The sequence below is a fragment of the Canis lupus genome, chromosome 8 (assembly GCF_003254725.2).
Source record: "Canis lupus dingo isolate Sandy chromosome 8, ASM325472v2, whole genome shotgun sequence".
Classification (NCBI taxonomy): Eukaryota; Metazoa; Chordata; class Mammalia; order Carnivora; family Canidae; genus Canis; species Canis lupus.
The window spans coordinates 36,251,930-36,276,474 of NC_064250.1; the positions used below are offsets into that span (position 1 = coordinate 36,251,930).

The 24,545-nt window shown below is 41.3% G+C and overlaps 1 protein-coding gene across 1 annotated transcript; it reads right to left on the minus strand.

Annotated features, from left to right (window-relative positions):
• Positions 1-19,585: 19,585 nt before the first annotated feature.
• On the minus strand, positions 19,586-23,183 carry TMEM30B (transmembrane protein 30B). The gene has a single exon (XM_025442645.3). It carries the CDS (start codon positions 23,095-23,097, stop codon positions 22,036-22,038), a length of 1,062 nt encoding a protein of 353 aa, XP_025298430.1. The 5' UTR covers positions 23,098-23,183; the 3' UTR covers positions 19,586-22,035.
• Between the last annotated feature and the right edge of the window lie 1,362 nt (positions 23,184-24,545).

Below are 24,545 nucleotides of genomic sequence, written 5' to 3' on the forward strand. Positions count from 1 at the left end.
TCTCACTGAGAAGCTCACTGTACGTGTACCACCTTCTATCACAATTGTGGTTCTGTCTGCACTCGCTCCTCTTGGTGACAGTGCTCATCCTTGTGAAGTCTGACTGGTTTTTTGATCCTGGAAAGTTAATTCTCTAGGTTAGTAGCAATTAGAATTTTTTCTGTGTCTTTAAACTCACCCTACATCAAGAACTGCCTTGCATTCAGGAAGCGCTCGGTAAACATGGATTTTTACCAAGCAAAGGGTTTGCTTTGTTCTGCTGCAATGGAAAAAAACATCCCCAGACTCTGACTGAAACCTTTGTTTCTAGTCTTCTTTGGGTAAATCCTCATCACAAAACTTAATATATGTCGCTCTGAGTTTTCTGCTTATTGATCCTAATGAGTGAATTGTTTCACTAAACCATGTAAGAAATGGTATATGTATTACTTAACTATGTAATATTGATCCACTAAGTCTATCTGTCTGCCTCTGTTGATGACTTCACTTAGCAGCCTCAAGAGAGAAAACCTGGTTTTGGTCTCATAGCTTTGGTTGAGCTGATGGTCTCCAATCTCCAAAGTGGGATAAACCAGATTCCTTCACTGTGTTTATCTTGGCCCGCCATGTCTCTTTATGGAGAAAATGGTCCAAATAAAGTGCTTCCTCTGTGTATTTTGACAGGAAACACTACTAATATGCTTTCCTTTTGTTGTGTGCCTTGCTCTTTTCTCCCAGTGTTGTTTAAATATTTTCAGTACAATGACATATTTATTAATCCACTACTCTCTGCATGGGGCATGAAATGATTGGTTCCTCTGTAAAGCCCTCTTAGAAAAGGTGGTTTCTCCAGTGAGAGTTAATAATATTACCACTATTCATGTAAAAAACGCTGAGACAATCTCTTAAAAATGGAACACATTTATCTAAAACAGCTGGTAAAGAAAGCACACAGGCCCAGCCAGAGGCGGCGGGGTCAGAGGTCAGGGTTAACACCGATCTCGGTGGAACTTTGAAGCTGACATTTTACAGATTATATGTGTCTCAGTGCACAGTGGGCATGGCATATAAATTGGACTTAGAGGCCCCTATTTGTTCTCTGCATTTTTATGAGCCCACAGAGCTCTTCTTTGAAGCAGCATACATAGAAAATAAAAACTCATTTTAATGTTGTGGAACTATTTACAATAAATCACATTTACATCCTGATTTTTCCTAAGTATAAGATCTCTCACTCTCTCTCTCCCTCACACACACACACACGCACACACACACACATATACACACATCACACACCCCAACGCATGCACACACACTCATGGAGTCTATTTTCCAACCTTGATAGCCAATTTTTTTTATCATTACAGTATTATAAATCCAGTTTCCTTCTTTCTCCTTGGTTTGACTTAGGAATCAGATCATAGATGCAGCTATATTTAGTACCACAAGGACACCTTTATAGTCATGTGAGGTGATTCAGCTAGAATGAGCTACTCTTTACCTCCAGGAAAATCCCCTGATACCATAAAATGCTTGCTATAGCATGGCCCTTCAGCACTAGAAGAAAGCATCTGATTTCAAAGAGATTGAGTTCCACTCTGGAACTAATTATATCATTCGTTTTATGGATTTTTTTAAGTTGCTAGGTGTTTTAACTAGAGAAGGCTGGCGACCCAGAGAGAAACATGTACTGGCAGAGTCTGCCATGGGCACTTTAGCCACCTAATTAATTTTCAATAAAAGCTCACAATAGTTAATTTGCTCTAGACCCAATGTAAATCAAACAGAGACAAATAGGTTAAAATTAGAAATGTGTGATGGAAACCATGTTTATGGTCAAAATTACCTTTCAACCTGGAAATAACACAGATTGACAGAGAAAGAAAATGAGACCACACAGGCTTTTGTTCCAATTGATTCTTAAGTGAATTAAATATTTTATTAAGGAGAACATTGGACACCCCCCGTCAAAAAATCTGAGATCTATGAAATAATATCACTTTAATGAAAATTAGAGTCTAAAAAATGTTACCTCAAAAATCTCCCAGAATTAAGACATTGTTCCCATTCTACCAAGTTGCCTCTCATTTTTTCCCCCAGGCTTAACATAGTGTAGGGTATACTAGTAAAAATACTATAAAGTTATTAAGTTCCCAGGTCTAAATTGGCAGACATGCCTACCCAGCACCACATTCCTTTAGCTCCCACGTTTCAAAACAGTACTTTCCAACATCAAACAACCATTTTTATTTTTATGAGAACATAGACATAGATTTCTTATGATTTTATAATGATACTTCAGGCCTCCAATTAAAATACCTAGACAATATAGATATCTTTGGCCCAGTTCATTGGACAAATATTATTATTAAGCTTCTCTCCAGGATTTTATATTTGCAAAATATTTTGTGGGCTTTAATCATTTTAAATTGCCTTAACTTTGCCCATTTTCTCCATGCCTCTCTGTTATTCCTCAGGCAACCATTCCATTTTAACCCACAAACTGCTCGTGTGATGCAAGGTGAAATAAGCTAATTTTTTAACATATTGGAATGTTAGTCTCAGAGCTTGTTAGCTTTTTCCTTGTCCTTTGCTGAACATGGCAATTTAAACCACTCCTGAATTCTATTTTTATTTCACTTTTGCCAAGTTCATGAAGTAAATTCCCTCTTTCCCACTCAATCTGGTTTTTCTTCCTGCCCCAAAGGAATGATGTTGTCACTGTAATGTCTTCTAATGCACTATAAATGCCGTGATGAATTGGAGGCAGGCTGGTTTCTTCTGAGCAGGAGTCCATTATCCTGTCACAGCGTTCCTTCCCTGTAACTTAATTTTTATTGTAACAAATGAGTAAGTACCAAAAAATGAAACAATGTGATGGGCCAATCTAAAGTGGCCTGACTCTGATGGTAAGTGCAGTGGAGTGACAATTGTTTGCAGCTGCCTTCCAAGGGCTCTCTCCCTAATGACATCCACTATCCAAATTGGCGTTATCAAAAGCATTTTCTTGATGTTTATGGAAGATCTGCATTCATAGTGACTGACTAACGATACTAATGTAAATAAAGTACTCTGCAAAAGATGTAAGAATGAGAGTTAAAATAAGAGTGCAAGGACAAAGTCTCAGACTTAACCATGCCTGAGAATTACCTGGAAATTTGTTAAACTGAAAGGCAGGGCTTCAGCACCCCTCAGATGAGATGTCAATTTAGTTGGCTAAATGTGGGGCCTATACTCTAAATAAACATCTCTGTTAATTCAGCTGAAGGATTCATATAGATTATATTGTGAGAAGCACTTGTCTAGAGCTTTTGGTCTGTCTTTTCAATAAATGTCTATTGCACACTTCACCTTTATTTTTTAACAAGGCACTTTTTTTTTTTTTTTTGGCCTGTTTGGATTTCTAACTAAGGTAGTTCTCTCAAATCATACATCCAATTTGAAGATGATCTTTTCACAATTGGCCCACTTTCCCTTCATTAGTTTTATAGATTAATTACCACCAACATGTCTGAAAGGTTAAAAATCATCCCTGTGCTACTGATGATAAAAGAGTATTAATCTGGAATCCATAAATCCCTGGAAGTCTAAACAATATGGTATATAAGTGACTGGAGCCCCTTTTTTTTGTGTTGGAGGATCCATAGATTTCACTATATTCCCAAATGAATCTCTGGCCCAAAGAAGGTAAAGGACCGTTGTCCTGGAAGTAGACAAATTTAGTAGTTTTGGCCTCACTGATATGTAACTTCCATATCAAATATATGGTTGGAATATCTAAACAGACAACTGGTTCCATGTCTAAATAGTACAACTGATATTAAGATTATAGATTATAGATTTTATAGGTGATTCACATTTTATAACAAAATAAAGCATATTTCAAACTTTCTCAGATATTACAATATTGCCTGATTATTTGCAGTTTCATATGTAGTATAATTGGATTGGCCCAGATGCAATGAAGTTTCTTGCCACAGAAATATTTCAGAACAAAGGAACTATTGGATTTGGCCTCTAGAGGTTTAAATGGCATCTATTTTAGAGGCTGGGTGAAACTGAATACATTCTGGAAGACCAGGGAATCTCTACATCAGACCATCTATCTATAAACATTTTTGAGAACCCATGAAGAAAAATAAAAACAATTGTTCTGTTTATTGGAGCATGAGGCTAGCAGATATGTGAAATATTGCAGAACCAAACATACACACACCTGTGTATTCTCATGGTGGAATTCTGTAGGCACTAAACTCCTAGTTGGAGTGATTTCAGGAAAAGCCACAGTTAACATTATCAATCCATGTAATCTAAGAATGAAAAGCTGACTTAAAAAATAAAGTTTGTACATCACTTAGTTTAAAAGGCTGGATGAGAGTGGGATGCTGTTGGGGAAAAAGCAAAATAATAGGTTCCTGAGTGAAAGTACAAATCCCTGGTCTATTGATTTCTACAGAATAATGATAACCTTTTTAGATAATCATTGTTGATGGTTACAAAATAATGGAAGATGTATCAAAGAAGTATCACACGGTCTAACTATACCTAAGCAACTGCTGCTAGTAAGACAAATCATCCTTCCTACCATCTTTAAGTATTTCATTTTAAGCATAAACCATGAGGTGTTAAAGGGGTTAATGAGGTCTCAAGTCATTGTCAACTAATTATCTTTAAGTTGTTGTCAACACATCCTAATTGTTGTGCTTCTGCCAGTTCCACCAGACTGGGGGTGCACAATCCCAGAGTAATTGGTTAACACACACACACACACACACACACACACACCCCTAGATGGTTCACCTAGCTGCTGCTTAGTTTGTTAACTAAACCACTGCTGTCACCAACATGCACATGCATACAAACCACATATTTGCATGCAAAAGCTTTTAGGAACTTTCATCTTTTTAAAAGGGCAGAGGGAATAAAATCAATAAAGTGGTAGCCTGGACAGCAGAAGGGGATGGTTGAAGCAGCATGGGTGGCTAAGCTGTATGGGAAACAGATGTAAGCTCTTTGGGGCTAGGGCAGGCTTTTCTCTTTACTGCCAAAGCAACCAGCCAATGGAAGACAATTAATGTCCCTACCATCGGTCATCCACCGCTTCCCCCGCAAAAGATTATTCAGGCTGTCTGTTGAAGCCAAGAACAGAAAGGGGCATCCACACAGCTGGGGAACCTATGATTTAGGCTCAGACTTCATGAATTTATATTCTTAAAAATGATTCGTTTCATGGTCTAAATCAGCAGGGAACTTTTTCTTGCTGTTCTGATCTTGTACATTCTGCCATCAGACAAGTATAAATTAATCTGTTGCCATTTACATTCATCTTTTTTTTTCTTTATTATCCTGGTCTAGGAATCCTTTTGGAGTTGATAAAAGACATGGACCTGACACAAGTGGGTCATTGTCCATGTGGTTATTTAATCACCCTGCAGTGGAGTTAGATATTACAAAATTAAGGATTTGGAATGATTCAACCACTTTGGAAAACTGGTAGTTTCTCAAAAGAGATAAGCAGGCATCTACCCTACAAATCAGCAATTTCACTCTTATTACCCAAGAGAAATAACAAGATATGTCTACAAAAACAATCATATGAGCGTGTTCATAGCATTACTCATAACAGCTCCAAATTGGAAACAACCCAGATGTCCGCCAACAAGAGAGAGGATAGTCAAATTGTAGCATAGTCATACAACAGAATACTACTCAGCAATAAAAATAGATGAACCATCCATCCAAAGTAATATGGAAAATCTCAAAAACTTTAGGTTAATCAAAAGAAGCTGGATATGAGAGAGTATATATATTGTGTTTGTATTTGTATTGAGTCCATGAATGGACAAACCAATTTACAAGGACATAGAAGTCAGAAATCAAAAAGACATTGCCTATGGCAGGAGGGTAATTGACTGGAAAGGGTCACAAAGGAAGTTTCTGGGGCGATGGAAATGATCTAGATTTTGTTTTGAATAATGATTATGTTTGTGAATTGACAAAACACATCGAGTTTAGCATCTAAAATCTACACCTGGTATTGTATATAGATTATACCTCAAGGTTTTTAAAAATCACAAAGTTAAGGATTTTGGAAATACAGCTGATGCAACCAGAGAAGATAGATGAAGGAAAAAATCAGGAAATAGAGAAGATGAAGAGGAACTGATCATGCTGGGGAAGTTGACTCTATTATGGTTGAGAATGTGGATATATGAAGAAATATCTAGCCAACTACTTAACAGTACTTACATAGGACTGTACTGAGGACTATGCTAATAATCATTTTATGACATATTATTTCACTTAATCTTCTTGTTTTCTTTGACCCTCCTGTGTACAAACTAGATCAGTCATATTTCTTGGTTGACAGTATATTCTTATCATTTATCATTGGTCCACACATGGCTAGTTTTATTTAGTTAGGTAGTTATTCCTATTTATCATATGTACTTGCAAGTCACCCAAACACAAGCTATAACACAAGCTATAACCTTTCATCTAACTATATAATCCTCTCTATGGGGGAGAATCAAGCATTCTCCCACCTTTTCCCCACTCAAAGTCATAATCATCCCCAAACCTGTGTTTATCATCCCTTTTCTTTTTACATGCAATTTGATGCTGTATGAGTTCTTAAACATATAGATTTATATGTTACTGAGCTTTGACTTTCTGAAAAAAACATGCTATATATAATCTTTCGAGACTTAACTTTTTTCAATTGACATTATATTGCTAAGATTCATCCTAATTGTTACATGCTTCTATGTCATTTGGTCTTTATTACAACCCTATAAAATAGGTATATCATCCACATTTGTTTAAGATGAAGTTGAGGCTCAGAGAAGCTGATGAGCAAGCACAGGTACACACAGCTAGAAAGTAGTAGAAGCAATATTCAAAGCTGAAGCTCTTAACTAATATGCTGCACTGCCTTTTCCACTCTATATTGTTGGTTATCTATATTTATCTCTACCTATACCCATCCTATTCACATCCGCTGTAATGTATGTGTATATGTGTATATATTATATATATGTGTTACATATAATGTCAGCAGGAAACCCAGGTTATAGAATATGAAAGAATTAGATCTATCTTACAGTTTATGAGTCCTCATACTCTGGTAGAGAAATATGAACATATTCATATAATTTCAAAAGTTTTAGTCCTTTAACATTCAGAATATACAAGCAGGCAGTGTCTTAGGAAAAGCATCGACAGTACAGCAGCATGCGTGTGTGCCTGTGTCCACACACAAGCCCATACATTCTCCGAAGTATGTCTTAGAATAACATCCTTATTTCATTTAATTTCATATACTAAAAAGGCAAATGCATGGGCACTGTTTAACTAAGTCCTTACTCCACACCTTATAACTGTGTACCAGAGGCCATGGAAACTGGATCACTCTCTCAGGATGCCATTACAGCCAAGCAGAGTCTCATTAAAAATCAATTCCTCAGGTCCATAAAGCCAGTTTATTTTATCTTCCTGGAGTGCCTGCTGCTAGCAGTTACACAGTTCCATTGTGAGGCAGTCTTGTCTGTTAAGAACATTGCACAAAACAGCTATTTGAGGATTTTCCATTTTTATGTTAAACTTTATAATTTTGCGGTAATTTAAGTTTACAGGGTCTACTTCTCGAGCTTAGAGTATCTTGTTACATGCATTAGAAGTAGCCTTGCCAGTTCTAGGGTCCCACTAATTAAATATTTGCCTTTATAAACTAGATGTTGTCCAATGTAAATGTGCAGATTTAATTGGGTAGCAGAGGCTCCAGAGCTAAGAAAGTCTGATTTGGTCAATTTCTGCAATTTCTCATACATTGCTGCTTTCCTACTGCTGAGTTGTGTCTATAGCCTTCACTGGTATTAACAGAAAAATCAGGTACTGAATTAGTTCTTTGTAGTGAGTTTAATTCAAGTATCTCTAAACATCCTAGAAATCAATATGTATCGGCCAAATTTTATAAATGGGGAGTTGAAAGCACATAGAGATTTAGTGACCTGTACAGGTCACACCCTGAATGAGCAACAGAGGTAGAAGAAATTAGAGAGGCTGCTCTGGCCCCATCTGGAATCTTTTAACTCTCTTGACCCCCTTCGGCGGGCTTAGGGGCTGGCTGATTTCAAAGATCAGTGAACTTTTTGGAAGAGTACTTGGCAGTGAAACATAGAGGCTTGGATTCCTTAGATTTTAGCTATTCCAATGATCAAGCTCAGTTTGCATTTTAGAAGAGTTGGTATGGTTAGGGAAGAGAAGAAAGAGGGAAGAGAAAGGGAGGATGGGCTAGAGTAGGAGTAGGAAGTGGAGTAGGAAGAGGCTCCAAGACCCTGGGACACCTGGGTGGGTTAGTGGTTGAGCGTTAGCCTTTGGCTTAGGTTGTGATCTTGGGGTCCTGGGATCTAGTCCCTCATCGGGATCCCCTCAGGGAGCCTGCTTCTCCCTCTGCCTATGTCCCTGCCTCTCTCTGTGTGTCTTTCAGGGATAAATAAATACAATCTTTATTTTTTTTTAATAAATAAATACAATCTTTAAAAAAAAAAAAAAGATCTCCAAGACACCAGGTGTTCCTTCTCCCCCACACATTGGAGACGAAATAAGCATATAATTATTTTGTTGTTGTTGTTTTTTAAAGGTTACAAGTTGATATTGGAAGGAACCAAGTCTGAAATAAACCTCAATATGATCTTTTACATTTTTTTCAGTGGAAAGTAAGAGGACTCTCCTTTGTTATGAACTCTTGGAATTTTGACAACTGCATTTGTCTTCCAGAAACCATGCCTAGGACACCATTCTCCAAGACGCCTTACGTGGAACCCTATGTCTACAAGACAGTAATTGGTGTTTGAACAAGAACAAAAAAGGGTAGGTGTTCAAATATGTTTATATTGTTTTGCAACACTTGCTCTCCTTCCTGGAGCTTCATAAGCATATTAGCATGTTAAAGGCTCTAGAAATCCAGCAGGAAAGGAGCCTTGTTTTAACCTGTCTGACCCTGCATTTTGCCTTCACTGTAGGAAAACAATTACATATAGCATCTCATGAAAATAGAAATAAACTACAGAAGACATTTCAGGGAAATGTTCAATCCTTCAATGTTAAAAAAAAAAAAAAATCAGCCCTATGCCTAGTCCACTACACAAATTCCTGACTAAATTCCAAGTTGAAAATTCTACCACCGGAAGGCAACTAATGGTTCAGTCCAAAGCCTCATTCCAAGGAGGAGGAGGCAAGAAATATTAAGTAATTTATCCAAGTCACATGCAGGGACAGAAATTGACCATATCCAGGACCTCCACCTCCCAATGCAATGATTGCCTATGTCACCACTCCACCATGCAAAATACCTTTAATATTTCCCTACTCCGAATCATCTATCAATTTAGAATAATTTTTGTCTGAGTTCAAAAGCACAAAACTGAAATGTTGCTCTGTTGCTGTTCTGTGCTAATGCTTGTCTATGATGACACTAGGCTCAAGAGCAGGTATTGAGAGAGAGCGCCAAGATGAGAGGCCCGAAACTTGAAAAGGGGGTGCTTGAAGATGGGGGATGAGTTTGAAGGACTACTAAGGCTTTTAGAAAAATTACAGATTCAAAATGGATGCAGCGCCAGGGGACCTGGGTGGTTCAGCTAGTTAAGCATCTGCCTTTGGCTCAGGTCATGATCCCAGGGTCCTGGGATGGAGCCCCCGAGTCAGGCTCCCTGCTCAACAGACAGCCTGCTTCTCCCTCTCCTTCTGCCCCTCTCCCTGTTGTCCTCTCTCTATATATTTCAAATAAATAAATGAAATCATTCCAGAATGTATGCAGTGCCAAATAGACCCTGATGCTTCATAAAGCAAGCAGGTAAGAAAGTTTTCAAACTCAAGGAACTTTTGAGGGTGGAGTTCATTTTGGGGAAACACTAGTGAGAGAATGGTCCACCAACCTCTGGAGACAGTGGCTTTACTCAGCACTAGATGGGGGTCCAGAGGGAAGACAGATGGAAGTATCTTTGGAAGGGCCAGATAGGAATTGTCTCATAAGAATGTACAACCAGAAACAACTTTGTACGCCTATCTGTAAACTTGCTATTCTCCATATGTGTGTACAATTTTGTACTACTGGAGACCTGAAAATTGGCATACAAGAGTCTATGTACTTTAAAAAAAATCTTGAACACCCCAAAAACCCCCAAACTAATAGGTGTATCTGGGTGGCCCAGTTGGTTAAGGGATTCTTGATTTCAGCTCAGGCCAGGATCTCAGGGTTGTGAGATCAAGCCCCACCTCAGGCTGGGTGTGAAGCCTGCTTAAGATTCTCTCTCTCTCTCTCTCTCTCTCTCTCTCCCTGTCTGTCCCTTCCCCTGCATACTCTCCTCCTGCTCTATTCTCTCTCTCTCTCACTCTCTATCTCTGGAAAATAAAATGTAAACAATCTGATATTATGAGCTTTTCTGAAATGGAGTCTAGGAAAAGAAGTAAGGGACTAGTGGTAGGGAATAGGAATCACAATTTCTAAAGGGAAAAAACAAACCCAAACCTGATTCCTTAGGCAGGGTGGCAGAGGGTGGGGATGAAGTGGATCTTTAACCAAGCTGAGTCTAAATTGACTGGGAGGCATTTATTTGGAGCTCTCCTTTGGCAATGTTTTATCACAGTATGATTTCTGTTCTTGGCCACGAAAAGAATGGAGGGAGGTGTAATGGAATTGGCTCAGTTTGAGTTCTGACAAGAGAGCCACAATAATAGAAGACATCTTTTCCCTATAACTTTGAAAAACATGAAAGAAGATATTGGCTCTGAGTATGTCTGATAGTCTACCTTTATTTCCTGTCAACAGAAATAACTCTGATTTATATTTGGTCATTGCATTCACACACTCACGTACAATTCATACTGAAAGAGCACAGAGACATAATATACAGAGCCGTGATGTCTGTCTACCCAGCATAACTTCCTGATCCAAAGGAGACCTCAGGGGCCGGGAAGGACACTTCAGTATTCTTACTCTTCTGACACTCTATCCTCCTGTGCATCCTTCCAGGGAGGTATATCACACTGCATCAGATGAGCTACGTGTTGGCTTTGATCTCAGAACCCTTCACCTACACTCTCTGTGGTCTGGAAGGTTGGTTGGCCGGTATCCAATAACTGTAGTGGGATGCTGAAGGCTGAGGGACTGATCTATCCTGGCAGCTGGCACATTGTTTTATTCTACTAATATTTGGGCGCATCGGAGGACTGAGAGGATTTTTAAAATTCCATTTCCTTCTCAAAATTGATTGATGGTGCAAGCAGTGGAAATTGAGTGAATATGCCTTTTCAGTTAATGTCATCTCATGTCATCTGGTTTTAAATTCAGAAGCATTCTTTCTGTTGCTCTGTTATTAGACTATGTAATTCATTGGATTTAAGATGCCATCAATCATAATGTGTACCACTAAGAAAAAAACTGCTGCCAATAAAAATAAACCTAATAATTAAATTAGGTTTAATTACATTTAAATTTACATTTAAATTTGTGTATTTTGCTCCTATTAAAAAATTCTTTTTTTTTTATTTATTTTATTTATTTATGATAGTTACAGAGAGAGAGAGAGGGGCAGAGACACAGGCAGAGGGAGAAGCAGGCTCCATGCACCGGGAGCCCGATGTGGGATTCGATCCCGGGTCTCCAGGATCGCGCCCTGGGCCAAAGGCAGGCGCCAAACCGCTGCGCCACCCCGGGATCCCTAAAAAATTCTTTAATACTTCTTTAGATAGATTTTCATTATGTATCATACTTATACAGGCATAAAGAAGGAAAATACATGTAAAATAACTTAAGGTTCTCCTAAAACTTCTGCACAGAGTCCAACTCTTCCAAATCCCGCTGGAGACAGAATCATCAATGTCTATGTTGTTGTACACAATGCAGTGTTTTGTCCCAAAATACAACACTGCAGCACAATGACAACTACATCATGACCATCACCTGGCTGACAGTGAGTTTAAGTGGCACAATTATAAGTTGCTATGGCTAGGGAGAAGCCAGGAACTTGAGGCACATTCTGATTTTAGAGGTGTTAAAATGTGTGTGGATGGTGGTGGTGGTGGTGGGAGGGAAGGTACATCTTACAATGAAAGAAATATGGTGTGTTTTGGTATCAAAGCATAGTACAAGATTCAAATATTTCTATCTCTATTTCATGGGTTCAACATCAACCTCAGGAAAGTATGTGAAGTTTAAAATCACCCACATCTTAATTACTGTCTCGGTGTAACCAATTCATAGGATCCTAAGTGAGGATACTTATTTTGCTTTTAGAAAGACTCTGGAAGCTTTCTTCTTGAAAAATGTGGCTATGGGCAAGCTGGGAGGAAATTTCATATAGTTCCTGAGAAAAGTGCCTGCCAATACTTCCTACTCCTTCACTTAAAAAAAACTCCACCATTTGTAATATAAAATGACATATCTATGCCTATTGGCAAAGTTATTTGATGGAAAAAAAAGAATAGTAACAATCTTTTTCATCTTTTGTACCTAAGCTTACAACAAAGTAGATGACATGTACTTTCTAACATTCGTGTCAAGATCTTTCCTTAGGGGTGTCTGGGTGGCACCGTTGGTTAAGGGCTAATGCTTGGATTCCGCTGGGATCTTGATCTCAGGGGGAGGAGCTCAAGCCCCGCACCAGGCTCTGTGCTCCACAGGGAGTCAGCTTGAGAGTCTCTCTCCCTCTCCCTGGGCCTCCCACTGTGCTCTCTCTCTCTCTCAAATAAATAAATTAATTAATTTTTAAAAATTTTAAAAAGATATTATTTATTTATTCATGAGAGACAGGCAGAGGGAGAAACAGGCACCATGCAAGGAGCCCGATGCGGGACCCGATCCCGAGTCTCCAGGATCACGCCCTGGGCGGAAGGCGGCGCTAAACCACTGAGTCACCAGGACTGCCCAATAAATAAATATTAAAAAAAATAATTTTTCCTTTATGACATACTCTAAAGTAAACACAGATATTTTAAGAGACAAAAATTTAAATCAGTAGTAACCACTACAATTAGACTTGAAGACAATATTCTATATTATTTGAATAAAAGTTAAACATGCCAATTTCTTCTTCAGTAGATTAGTTGGGATGTATTAAAACTCATGGAGTTATTATGCAGTTTAAGAGCATTTGTATTTTATTTAATCTCGGGAACTTTAAGTTTTGGAACTAATTTCACATGAGCATGCACATCGCATAAAGGCAGACTTTTTTCCCCTTCCCACTTGGGTTAGGTCGAGGTAAAGTGTTGGTAATTCTATGTCCGTCCAGCGGAGGGCAGTAGTGCACACCTTTAGAAGCGGGATTCCCATTTCGGATTGGACAGGCGTCCGCCTGAGAAACCGTACACCGCGTTCTGTGTCCCAGGAGTCAGGCTCTGATCACAGTCTTTGGCAGGGTCAGCAGGGCCAAGATGAATGGAAGGTAGCATAGTTGAAACCTCGTCTTCACAGTTCTATAAAATGTGTCCCAGCCCTGGGGGGTGCGACACAGGAAAAATGTGAAGCTTTATGACAGGCAAAGGGTCTGGGACCCGAGCCCCACTGCCTGGCTGACGAGTTCACCTTTGGCAACAGATTCGAGGAAATGTGTTTAAAATGAGACTCATAAAATAAATAAAATAAAATAAAAATAAATAAAATAAAATAAAATAAAATACTCATTCCCTTCCCATGATATCTGCATTAAATTAGATTAGGTTAGATTGCATTTCCTCCTGTTTTTTCTGCTCTGATGAAAGACAGTGAGGAGAAGATGTGGAGATTTGAGTCCCGGAGGGGCATCTTCTAATCCCCTCCTAGCACTGCGCAGAGCTTTGCATCCTTCATACAGCATTTGGATCAACTGAGAATGTCAGAGCCCTCAGGATTCCCAAGGACTGACCAGCAGGGGCGCCTCTGTTCCTTGGAACTTTCCATTAAAACCCAGTGCTTTGGGCAGTCGTCCACCTAGTGTCATTTTTATGATTCAACTTAAAGAAAATATTACATTTTGAAATTTTTTCCCAAGTTCCTTAATGAGGTAACAAATGCTGAAGAATAACATGTTCTAATAGTTGAGTCTATAGGAGCACGGGACACAATAGAGTCTAACGGCATCGTGCAAGTACAGTCTTAGAACCCCGGCCTCGGATTTCCATCAGCACAGGGTAAATCCCCCAGGATGTTATTAGTTTCCATTACGTACACAATTTCGGAAGCAACAGCAAAATGGACACCAGGGTATCCAACCTCCAAGTTTAAGAAAAACAAAATTACCAGTACCTTAGATCCCCCTGTTTGCCTCTCTCTGCTTTCATTTGCTTCCTTCTCTCTTATGGGCAACCACTCTCTTGGATGATAATCTTTTTTTTTTTTTTTTCATGCTTTTCCTCATTGTCTGAATCTCTTTCTTTTCCATCCCAATGATCTAGTTGTCTGTCACTGCACTGCAATCACTCTGTGCAAATTCCTGAAGCTTTATTGTTAAGTCTTCCTCTCCAGTAAGTTAAGCAGTATTGTCCCCCTCCCCCTCCTAATTTCCCCTTACCACTGTTCTTCATTTGCAGGGATTTCTTGACTAGTCTTGTTTCTTCATAAGATTAGTTTTAATACTGATAGCTAATCGTTATTAATAAAAAAACTAAAATAAAAATAGAGGATGAGGCCTTGAGTTCCTTAGTAGATGGCCTCTCAGCCTGATGCACTGACTGACTCACCATTACTATCTGAGCTGCCTGAGGCTAGTTACCTAACCTCTCTGAGCCTCCACTCCCTCATCCTGGACATGCAGATGATGATAGTGTCTATTTCATAGGGTCCTGTCCCTGTAGACTTTGAGTAGCTAAGGAAGCTTCTGAAGTCACACCGACCAGAGCTCGCTAGACTCCTGGCTGTCTCACACCAAACTGCGTAGCCTTGAACTAGTTTATTTTAGCAAAACTCTTGTCTCTACATTTGCAAAAATGAGGGTAATTGGGGTGGCTGTAAAGATTGAACGAGAAAACCCGGTGACATTACTTAGTGGGTTGTGTGGTACGCTGTAAGTACTTCACAATCTCATTTAAGTGTTTTAACTAGACATAATTTTAAGAGTGAATTGAGCCTAACGCTAAAACCTCTTTCTACCCTCAATTCTGAGCATCTACAAAATCACTTGCCTGGGAATCCCCAGAGGAGAATCCCAATAGCAGAGGAGTTTGTAAAACCATCTCTTGTGCTCTTGCAGCCTTTCTTTGTTTTCATTGGTTTGAGATATGGGGTGCTGAGGAGGAGAAACTGTTCCTGATTCAGGGCCAAACTCGCCTTCCTCTGGTTCCATGGCCTGCTCTGTCAGCTTCGGGCTGACAATGCAAAGCTGTCCCTTAACTTGTTTTCCAGAATCAGAGGAAAGTTTATAATAACAAGATTTTATAGCTGCTGCCCAGTAACATATATTACTTTAAAAAAATAAAAATACCTTTCCCTTATCATGCATTATTCTTTTACATGTACAATTTTCCTGACGTATTGAAGTAATATTCCATGGTTTGCTATGACTTGGAAGTTTATGGCCCTTCTGTGGCAGATCAGACTAAACATAATTCATTCATAGCTACTTAGTGCTCAGGGAAATAAACCCCTGAACTTAAATAACTATGGTGTGACCTCTGTAAAATATTATTTATGGTTTTAAAACTACTATTATGTAGATATCAAGATGTGCCAAATGTTATAAACCAAACATGAGCTGGCAAATGGGACAAGTACAATTACATTTATTTTTGCTTTCCTTTCTGGATATTTCTCTACAAATGCTATTTTCATTTAAATGGGTTCTGGGGTAATTACCTGGCAGAGGAAAGCAATGTTCATTTACAGTATAGTCGTTCATCTCCATAAAGAAGCCCTACAAAAATGTAAACATTCCATTAACTTACTCAGTTTAATAGGAAAGACATTGATTACCTTTGAGTATCAAGTAACTGTCCTCACTATCAATGGACTAAGGTAACCCATCCGCTGTGCATTTTTGCAAATAAGTTTTTGGAGGAAGACCTGCTTGCACATTTACTTCACCCAGATGGGAACTCTAAGCTTAGCATGTTTGTGTTGTTAGGAATTTATGTGCCTTCCCAGCACTCCTTCCTTTACATTTTCAGATGTTAGAGTGTCGCATCCACACTTCATTTGTTTCCTTGATTATTTTGAGGCATATTTGAGGAATATTCCTCAACTATATTATAGGAAATCATATGTTCAGTGGTAGTAAAGGAATGGAGTCATTGGTTTCCTCATCATCCTTCAACAAATATTTGAAGACCCACCGTGTGCTCGTCACTCAACTTGGCACTGGCAATAATAAAGATAAGTGAGGGAAAAAAAAGTCTCAGCCATCAAAAAACTAACTGTCTTGATATGGAGAAAGATAAGCAAATAAGCAATCTCTAGGCAACACAGTAAGTACTCTGAGAGACGAATAAGCACAGAGGCAAGACTAGGTTGGGAGCAAAGAGTACTTGCAGAGGACTTCACAGAGGACAGAGGCACATCTTGGTCTTGAGGACGAATGAGGAGGTTTGGGTGGTCAGGTGGAGAAGCAAGACCAGCACGGGCAAAGATGTAAGATGTAAGAATGTTAGGTTCAGGCCTCTTAGATTCATCCATTCAATACGGCTGGAATTTGGTGGGCCCTTGAGGCAAAGGGGGTACAGATTTAGAACGAGGCCAACCTGTAGGCTGTGCACAGATGTGAGGGATTTTAAACCAGGGGGAACGGGATGGGATTTATGTGTTGGTTGGCTTGTTGTGGCTGGGATGTGGAGGATAAACCACCTCCCAGTTAGTAGGCTCCTCTAACTGTCAGATGAGAAATAATAAAAACCTGGGCCAGAGCAGTGACAGAGATACCTGACTCAGTGTACACTTGGGATAATTGAAGTAACAGGATCTGATAACTATTTGGATGTAAAAGGAAATAGGGAGGAGTCAAGGAATCAGTTCAGGATTTTAGGTTTGAGTGATTGAGAGAGATAGAGGGGTCATTTTTGCCCACCAGGACCATTTTTGGAAGAATGCACTTGGAGAAGAGGCCAGTGAATTAGCACTGGCCACAAGCAGCTTATGCTACCTATAGGATATTTAGGTGTGTCCCCTAGGCCCTTGGAAATGTGAGTTTGGATGGAAGGCAGGGTTCAATACCATCTATGTATGTGATACTCAGTATTGTTTTTAAAGATTTTGGAAAATGAACATATGAGCTAATTTGTCCCTTTAGGTAAAACTTGAGAAACACCATAATTCAATTATTGGCAAATTATGTTAATGTAACATAAGTCTTACTTCCTAAAACCTTTTGGAAAAAGAGTAAAAAGTATTTTACATTCGACCATGATGAATAGGCAGCGTTGCCTCTCCCATTTTGAATTCTTTAATGCAAGTGGTAACTGACATTTACCTATTAAAATCAAAACAAGAATTAAGTCTTCCTTGGAAAATACTTAAGTGGTCCATTTCAATGACTATCATTACCATATCCAGAACTTATGCTTTTGTTTTAGAACACTACTTAAAGAGAGCTCTGAGGGGAAAAAAAAAGAGCAAAATAGAAAGGAATATGAGAAAGGAATATATTTCTTTCTCGTCAGTGTTGATGACTTTCTAAAATCTCATGCATGTTGATGGGTAAGATTAATGAGACCACATAGTGTTAAGCACCTTGGACTTTCAGAACAAAGGCCTTTTAGGAGAACAAAGTATCATTATTAATGACACATCATTTACAGTTTTCATCAGTAATGTAAAGTTTCAGCCACTCTAATGGGAACTTAGTTAAGAGCTCACTGTGGAGGGCAAGGCTATTAGCAAAGGTTCTTGACAGTAATACTTTTCGCTTCTAAGGAAAAAGATAAATCACACTCAAACTGATCAAAAAGACAAGCTGAGGGGTTCAGAAGGAGGTGAGCCACTGCTTACTGAATTTCTCAAAGGCCTTGACACCCATGAGCCTGCTGGTAAGCTCTGCCCTCTGGGATGGGCTCCCTTTGCCGCCAGCCCCTTCCCTGTCTTCTGGACACTTGCTGGCTCAGAAAAATGTCTCGTGCTCTAAGCCTTGTCTTTCCCTCTTATTCCCTCTCTTTTATCTCTAAGTCTGCAAATAGTCTCTGCTGGGTTTCATCACCTCCAACGTTTTTCTCTGTCCTATGATGAGCTGGTCAGCCAAGTACATGACATAAGGAATGCAGCGTGCTGCACTGACTTAATCTACATGGTGGGAATCATAGCGCCAGGTGGCAAACCAGGAGGGAGGGAAGTGTTTTTCTTGAATACATGTTGTTAGTCTTATCGGGGCAATGATTCGCAATGGCTGTATACATAGAGACAATGCTATTAGCAATTTTTGCAAATTCTTTGCACAAAGGGCTGTTCTCATTTGTAAGATCTCTTCACGAAGGAAGGTAGTGTATTTTTCAGTGAGATTCATGAAGGCCTTCTTAATGAAATTTTAAAAACTACTCTGCTTAATTCTTAGGAAAAAATTGAAGTTTTAAAATCTGTCATCTAAAATTAGTCAGCTATGTTTTAGCTATGGAGGAAAAAAATCTGGGATGCAAAGGAAAAGAAGTGCCTGAAAAAATAAGAGAGAACTTACGATCATTATAGTCAGTGATGACTTATAACCAACAGCATATAAGGAATTGATTACATTGCAGCTTTACCAATAACTTTGAGAACTTGCTCAAGGTTGTTGAGATCTTCAATGACAGGAAAAGAGCAACAGATTTAAAGTGCGGCAGAAAGAGTTGTGGTTGTACATTGCGAAGGTAACATGTTTGTTACTAACAGAAATCCCAGATTATTATTCTGCCTCTGATTTTTAATGATCGCAGTTGGCAAATTGTTTGTTTAGTTGATTTGATCCTGAAGATACCTGGAGTCTTTCCTGTTATGTTATTGTTTTGGGAATACCCACCAACCACATTTGTTTCTCTTTTGTTTGTGGTTTAGTTAACAAGGTAGATCAAAGCACATTTCCAGTCCAGTTGTTGAGGTTCAATCGCTTCTGTCTCATTCCAGAAGACACAGTTCTAGCTAGGGGCATTTACTAGACAACGTGAAATTTTAAGCCCAACCGAAATCCTGAGATACCAAACAAAATGCTACAGTGCAGGGATCACAGGAAAATGCTTCATATTTTTGTTTGTAAAGTTTTTGAGGCTTTGTAGTCCAAATACCCAACAATAACAAAAAACAAAAACAAAAACAAAACAAAAAACAAAATACCCAACAAATAATTGCAATTTAGAATTTGAGTAAAATGCAGAAATGGAGAAGACTGCTACAATAACATTCTTTAATAAATTTTCACAGTTTTTTTTAATTGACTGCATTTTACCAAATTCAAGTAATAGTTGAAGATTATCTAATTCATATTACTGTTTATGTTCATGTAAGTTCAAATTCTGTCTTAGGAAGTTAACAGTGAAAGACTGAGTTCACTGTGAGCCTTATTTGGAAAGATATTTTCATCCTGTAATAAAAACCTGCTAATAACAAATAAAGTGGTTGGTACCGTTTGTGACTTTAAGAGCATAGTTCAAAAGAATTAAGCAAACATGATAACAAAGGTAAGACAAACATAACCTTTATTCTCTTTGAGAAGCCCAGAGAACAGGGCCTGGAACCACATTCATTGATTGAATCAGAATACCTTAAATTTTGTAGTCTCGTTAAAAATTTTATAGCAATGGACTAAATATTGTAAAAAGGATAGCAAAATACATGGTTGTTCTCAGCCACACAGTAAAAAGTAGTAAATTCTCTTATTGAACATAAAGACAGCTAGGCTAGTAAGCTACTTGATCAAACATTCATAATAAATAAAAATTATCCACATACACATAACGATCAGATTTTCATAGCTTAACATCGCAATATGCAATCTGACAATGAAATTGTGTTGCACTCAGAAAGTGAGAAGCCAGTACACCAGAGTCACCAAAATATTTTTTGGTTTCTGTAAAATAGTGGGGCAGAGTATTAACTCACAATATCTACAAAAGGTCTGAAAAAAAAAAAAAAAAGGTCTGAGACAGGTCACTGATCGTGCATGCTGTTCATCAATTATTAATTTTCAAAAACTAGAATAGAGTACAATAACATTAATGTAAATTATTCAATGCGATTCGATATTCTTTGGCTACTAAAAAAAAAAATACGTCAATGTCTTGTACTACGGTACAGGCATGAGCAAAATCAGTAGTAACTGGAAAACAGTTGTAAAAGAGAGCAGATACCGGGCAGTTCCAACAGAATACCAGGTAATTGTTTACTTTCAGGAAATAAAACTGGTTAAGATAATATTACCAGGGGTTTTTGTTTTTGTTTTGCTTTGCCATAAAAAGGAGGTGATTTTTTAAAAACCTAGAAATTTTAGAAATAAGTCAGTCAGAGAAAGACAAATATCATATGATCTCACTCATATGTGGAATTTAAGAAACAAAACAGAGGATCATAGGGGAAGGCAGGGAAAAGTAAATAAAACAAGACGAAATCAGAGAGGTAGCCAACCATAAGAGATACTCTTAATCATAAGAAAAAAACTGAGGATTGCTGGAGGGGAAGTGAGCGGGGAGATGGGGTAACTGGGTGATGGACATTTAGGGAGGGCACTTGATGGAATGAGCACTGGGTGTTAGATGCAACCCATGAATCACTAAATTCTACCCCTGAAACTAATTTTTTAAAAAAATCTATTCCTTAGAATAACTTTACATACAATGGGGTAATTTTAGGGTAGTCAGACTATAAGATTATCTTTAAGTTTAAAATAATTCTTAAGATTCTCGATAACATACGACTATATTCCTTAGCATTTGTTAGCATCCTTCATTTGAGAACACAGATTTAAAAAATTTTTTTCTTAGACTCTAGGGCAGTTGTATGCATAAAGGAAAACTTTTTTCTCTAAGCATAAAAAATAATTTAGATGACAAGGAGGGCTGAGTCAGTAGTCAGGAGACACAAAGACTTTAGGGAAATCATTTTCCCTCGAAGACCCCTTCCATTTGTCTAATGATCAAGTTAAAACCCTGACTCCAAGCTGTGCAAAGTGATTTGGCATTTTCAAGTTTCTATACCGTACTTGGCAAATTGTTTTTTTTTTTTTTTTCACTTTAACCCTCCAATATTAAATACATTGATACAAACCCTGTCCTGCAAATCCGTATGCCAGATTTCTAGAGATAGCAAGTTTTGTCCCCACTCATTCCACAAATGATGGAGAGCTTTCTAGGTTGCAGGCAGGATGTTGGACAAAACTTGCAACATTGTATCACTGCCCCTGCGAACAAATCGCTACCTGAAAAGCGGATGCAGGTCACTGTTTCAGGCCAAATCTCAGACACAGTGTTGTACTTGCTCCCTCCCTGGTTCAGGACAGTGATTCCCGAATTGGAGGGAATACAGGAGGACTCTCCAGACAGGCTTGTTAAAACACAGCTTCAGGGAGGGGGGGGGGGTGTGTCTCTCACTCCAGCCTTATCTTGTCGGAATCTGTGTCCAATTATTGGAGTCTTACAAGCCCACCTACAATCTTGTGACTTAAAACTCACCAAATATATTCTCTCCCACCCCTCCGCACCTCAGCAAGTTATTTGTGGGCTTCACTCTCTCCCCGACATCCCCTCCCCCACCCCCTCAAGAAAAGCACTGTGTTGTAGTGATAACAGTGAAGAGTCAGAATCAGGAGCCAATGAAGGGCTGCGTGACCTTGCACGGGTTATTTAAGGTCTCTGGGTCTCGGGCTCTTCATCAGGCAAGAGTAGAACAGGAATCTCTACCGTCCCTCCCACGCCCCAACGCGGCGGCTCTAGGAGCCCAAGGTCAACTGGAGAGACGGTGAAGGTGGGGAGAATGGGTAACGGCGGTCTCGTGTAATTCCTCCCTCGGGCCCCCGCATCACAGCAGGAGGAGACGTGAGGCGAGGCTGGAATTGGGGTTTGGAATTGGAGTCGACGCGGGTTAGCCCGAGAAGCTCGCAGGGGACTTCCGGCAGGTAGCAGGGAGGGCGCCCCGAGTCACTCCTCATCCTCGTCCTCGTCGTTCTGGTCCTGGTAGCGAATGTAGACGACCAGCATGACAAAGCCCACGAGGATGCAGAGGGAGCCGACGGCCAGGTAGGCGATGCCCAGGAACGGGTTCTTGCCCCCCATCCACGAGATGTTGCTGAGGACCACGAGCTTGCGGCCGCCGAAGGCGCGCACCGGGTAGTTGTAGGTGATGTTGACCACGTAGGAGCCGCGCGGCAGCCCCGCGGAGTAGTTGCCCTGGCGGATGCGCGCGTACAGCTTGCGGAACGTGGGCAGCGCCGCCGTGCGCATCCACACCACGAAGTCCTGGTTGACGAAGCCGGTGTTGTTCGGGTCCGGGCTCAGCGCGTACACGGGCCGGGGCCAGTTGGGCGGCGGCGCGGTGCCGTGGAAGGCCAGCGCCAGGCTGCCGTTCACCAGCGGCGGGTTGCGGAACTTGACGTGGCAGTCGGTCCACCAGGCGATGCCGGTGCGGTCGAGCGGCACCTCGACGTACGGCCCGCCGGCGCGGCGCCGGTGCCACAGCGAGAAGGAGTCGTTGAAGAGGCTGTTGGCGATGGCGCCGCACGGCGCGATGGGCAGGCCCGAGGCGCGGCGCTGGTAGGGGGCGCACTCGTTGGCCGGGTGGCGCAGCGCGCTCGGCAGCCCGCTCAGCTGCGCGTCGTCGCGGGACACGCTGTAGCGCCGGTTGTTCTGGTAGAAGTTGGTCAGCTCGTAGTAGAGGTACACGGGGCCCGGGAAGAGCTCGGCCAGCGAGAAGTGCCAGGCGCACGAGCAGGGCGGCGGCGGCGCGCGGCCCCGGTCGGCCAGGGCGCACGCCGAGCAGCCGCCGGTGCCCGCCGTGCCCGTGTAGTCGTACTCGAGTTCCTTGATGCCGTTGGAGGAGTAGAAGAGGCCCAGGCCCAGGCCGATGAAGGCCAGGCCCGCGCAGAAGAAGAGCGGCAGCGCGATGCTGGCCGACAGCAGCGGCTGCCAGGCGGGGAGGCGCTGCTGCGTGAACGCGGTGTTGTCGGGCTGGTGGGCGCCCCGGGCCGCGGCGCTCCAGGTCATGGCGGCGGCGGCGGCGGCGGGCGGGCGGGCGGGCGGGCGGCCTGGCGCTCGCGGTCGGCCAGGCGGGGGCGCCGCCCCTCCGCGCAGGGCGAGCGGGCGGCGGGGGGGCTGCTCCCGGCTCGAGCTTCCGCCGGCCCAGGTGAGCTGGGGAGGGGGGGCGGCCCCCGCACAGGTGAGCGCGAGTGGAGGCGACCCGCTGCCTCCGTTCCGCGTCGGCGCAGGTGCCCCGGGCCGGCCCCGCCCCCTGCGGGTCCTCGGCGGCCGCGCCCCGCCTCTCGAGAGGTGCGCGGGGCGGGCCTTGGTTCCTCACCTGGCGAGCCCGAGGCGCGCCTTTCCTCCCCGCCTGGGTGGGCCGGCAGCCCGCTCCTCCTCCCCGCCGGCGTGAGTGGCGGCCCCACGCCGCCTCGGAGCGCTCGCGCCTGGCTCAGGTACCACCTTCGCTTCCGCCTTCCGAGTGAGCGGAGGGCCGGGCCCGTCTTCCCTGAGCTCGGAGGAGCCGCAGCCTCCAGCGCAAAGTCCGCTGAGGGCTTGCGCCCTGGCTCCTGGACGCTCGCAGATTTCAGGTTATTAACCCTCCTTTATCGGAGGAGGTGGGGGCGGGGGGAGTGACTCTCCACCCTGTTGTCTTTGTAGGTTAACTTATGGACCCCCTTTCCGTCATCTTTTAACCACACATTGTAAGGCTGACAGATTACCCTATGGTAAACCTGTTATTCAAGCCCTGAATCAAATTCTAGCATTTTTTTTTTTTTTTTTTAAAGGAAAGCGATTTTCCGGTCAGGAGTGACCATCTGGCTGCAAAGCTAAGAAAAGTGGACAGTTTTCTAAAAATAAAATGACTCTTTAAAAAGAGAATCGAAGACTACAAGCCGTTCAGAGCCTTGTTGGAAAAACCACACAAGGGTAAAAATGCACTGGACTACCTGTGATTTCCTTTTCTTTTCAGATTCTTTGCCTGACTGGAAAAAGGCCTAATCCAAGGTCCCCCAAAGACCTACCTGCTATCCACAGTCAAGGACTTTGGGAATGTTTGGCCTAGGGAGGTCAACTACAAGGATTTATAAGACTTACTGTAAAGAGAAAGAAAACCCAAATTAGCTCTGGAACATTGCTTGGGATTCTGGCTTTCATGTACAATATACATAAGGAAGTATTGGGCCATTTCAGCTTTGTGCTAAATTCTCCCTGGGTATTGAGGAGTTCCTGCCTCTCTTCCAGCTCATAAAATGCAAATAACTATTTTTTACATTACACTTTTGTACAATCTAGAACAATAAATATATTGCATTCAGTGGGTTGTTGGTCAGAACCCATTGAAAATTGCAAAGTTAACATTCTTGCAAAATTCAACAACAGGGTTTTTAAAAGCATCTCCCAAGTGTTCAGCCCTATGGTAAGTACTGTAGAAGACAGAAGAGAATTAGACCAAAAAGGACCCTTGACCTCAA

Excerpts from the sequence above, each read along its gene's own strand:
- TMEM30B (XM_025442645.3), bottom strand. The coding sequence starts at position 23,097 with ATGACCTGGAGCGCCGCGGCCCGGGGCGCCCACCAGCCCGACAACACC.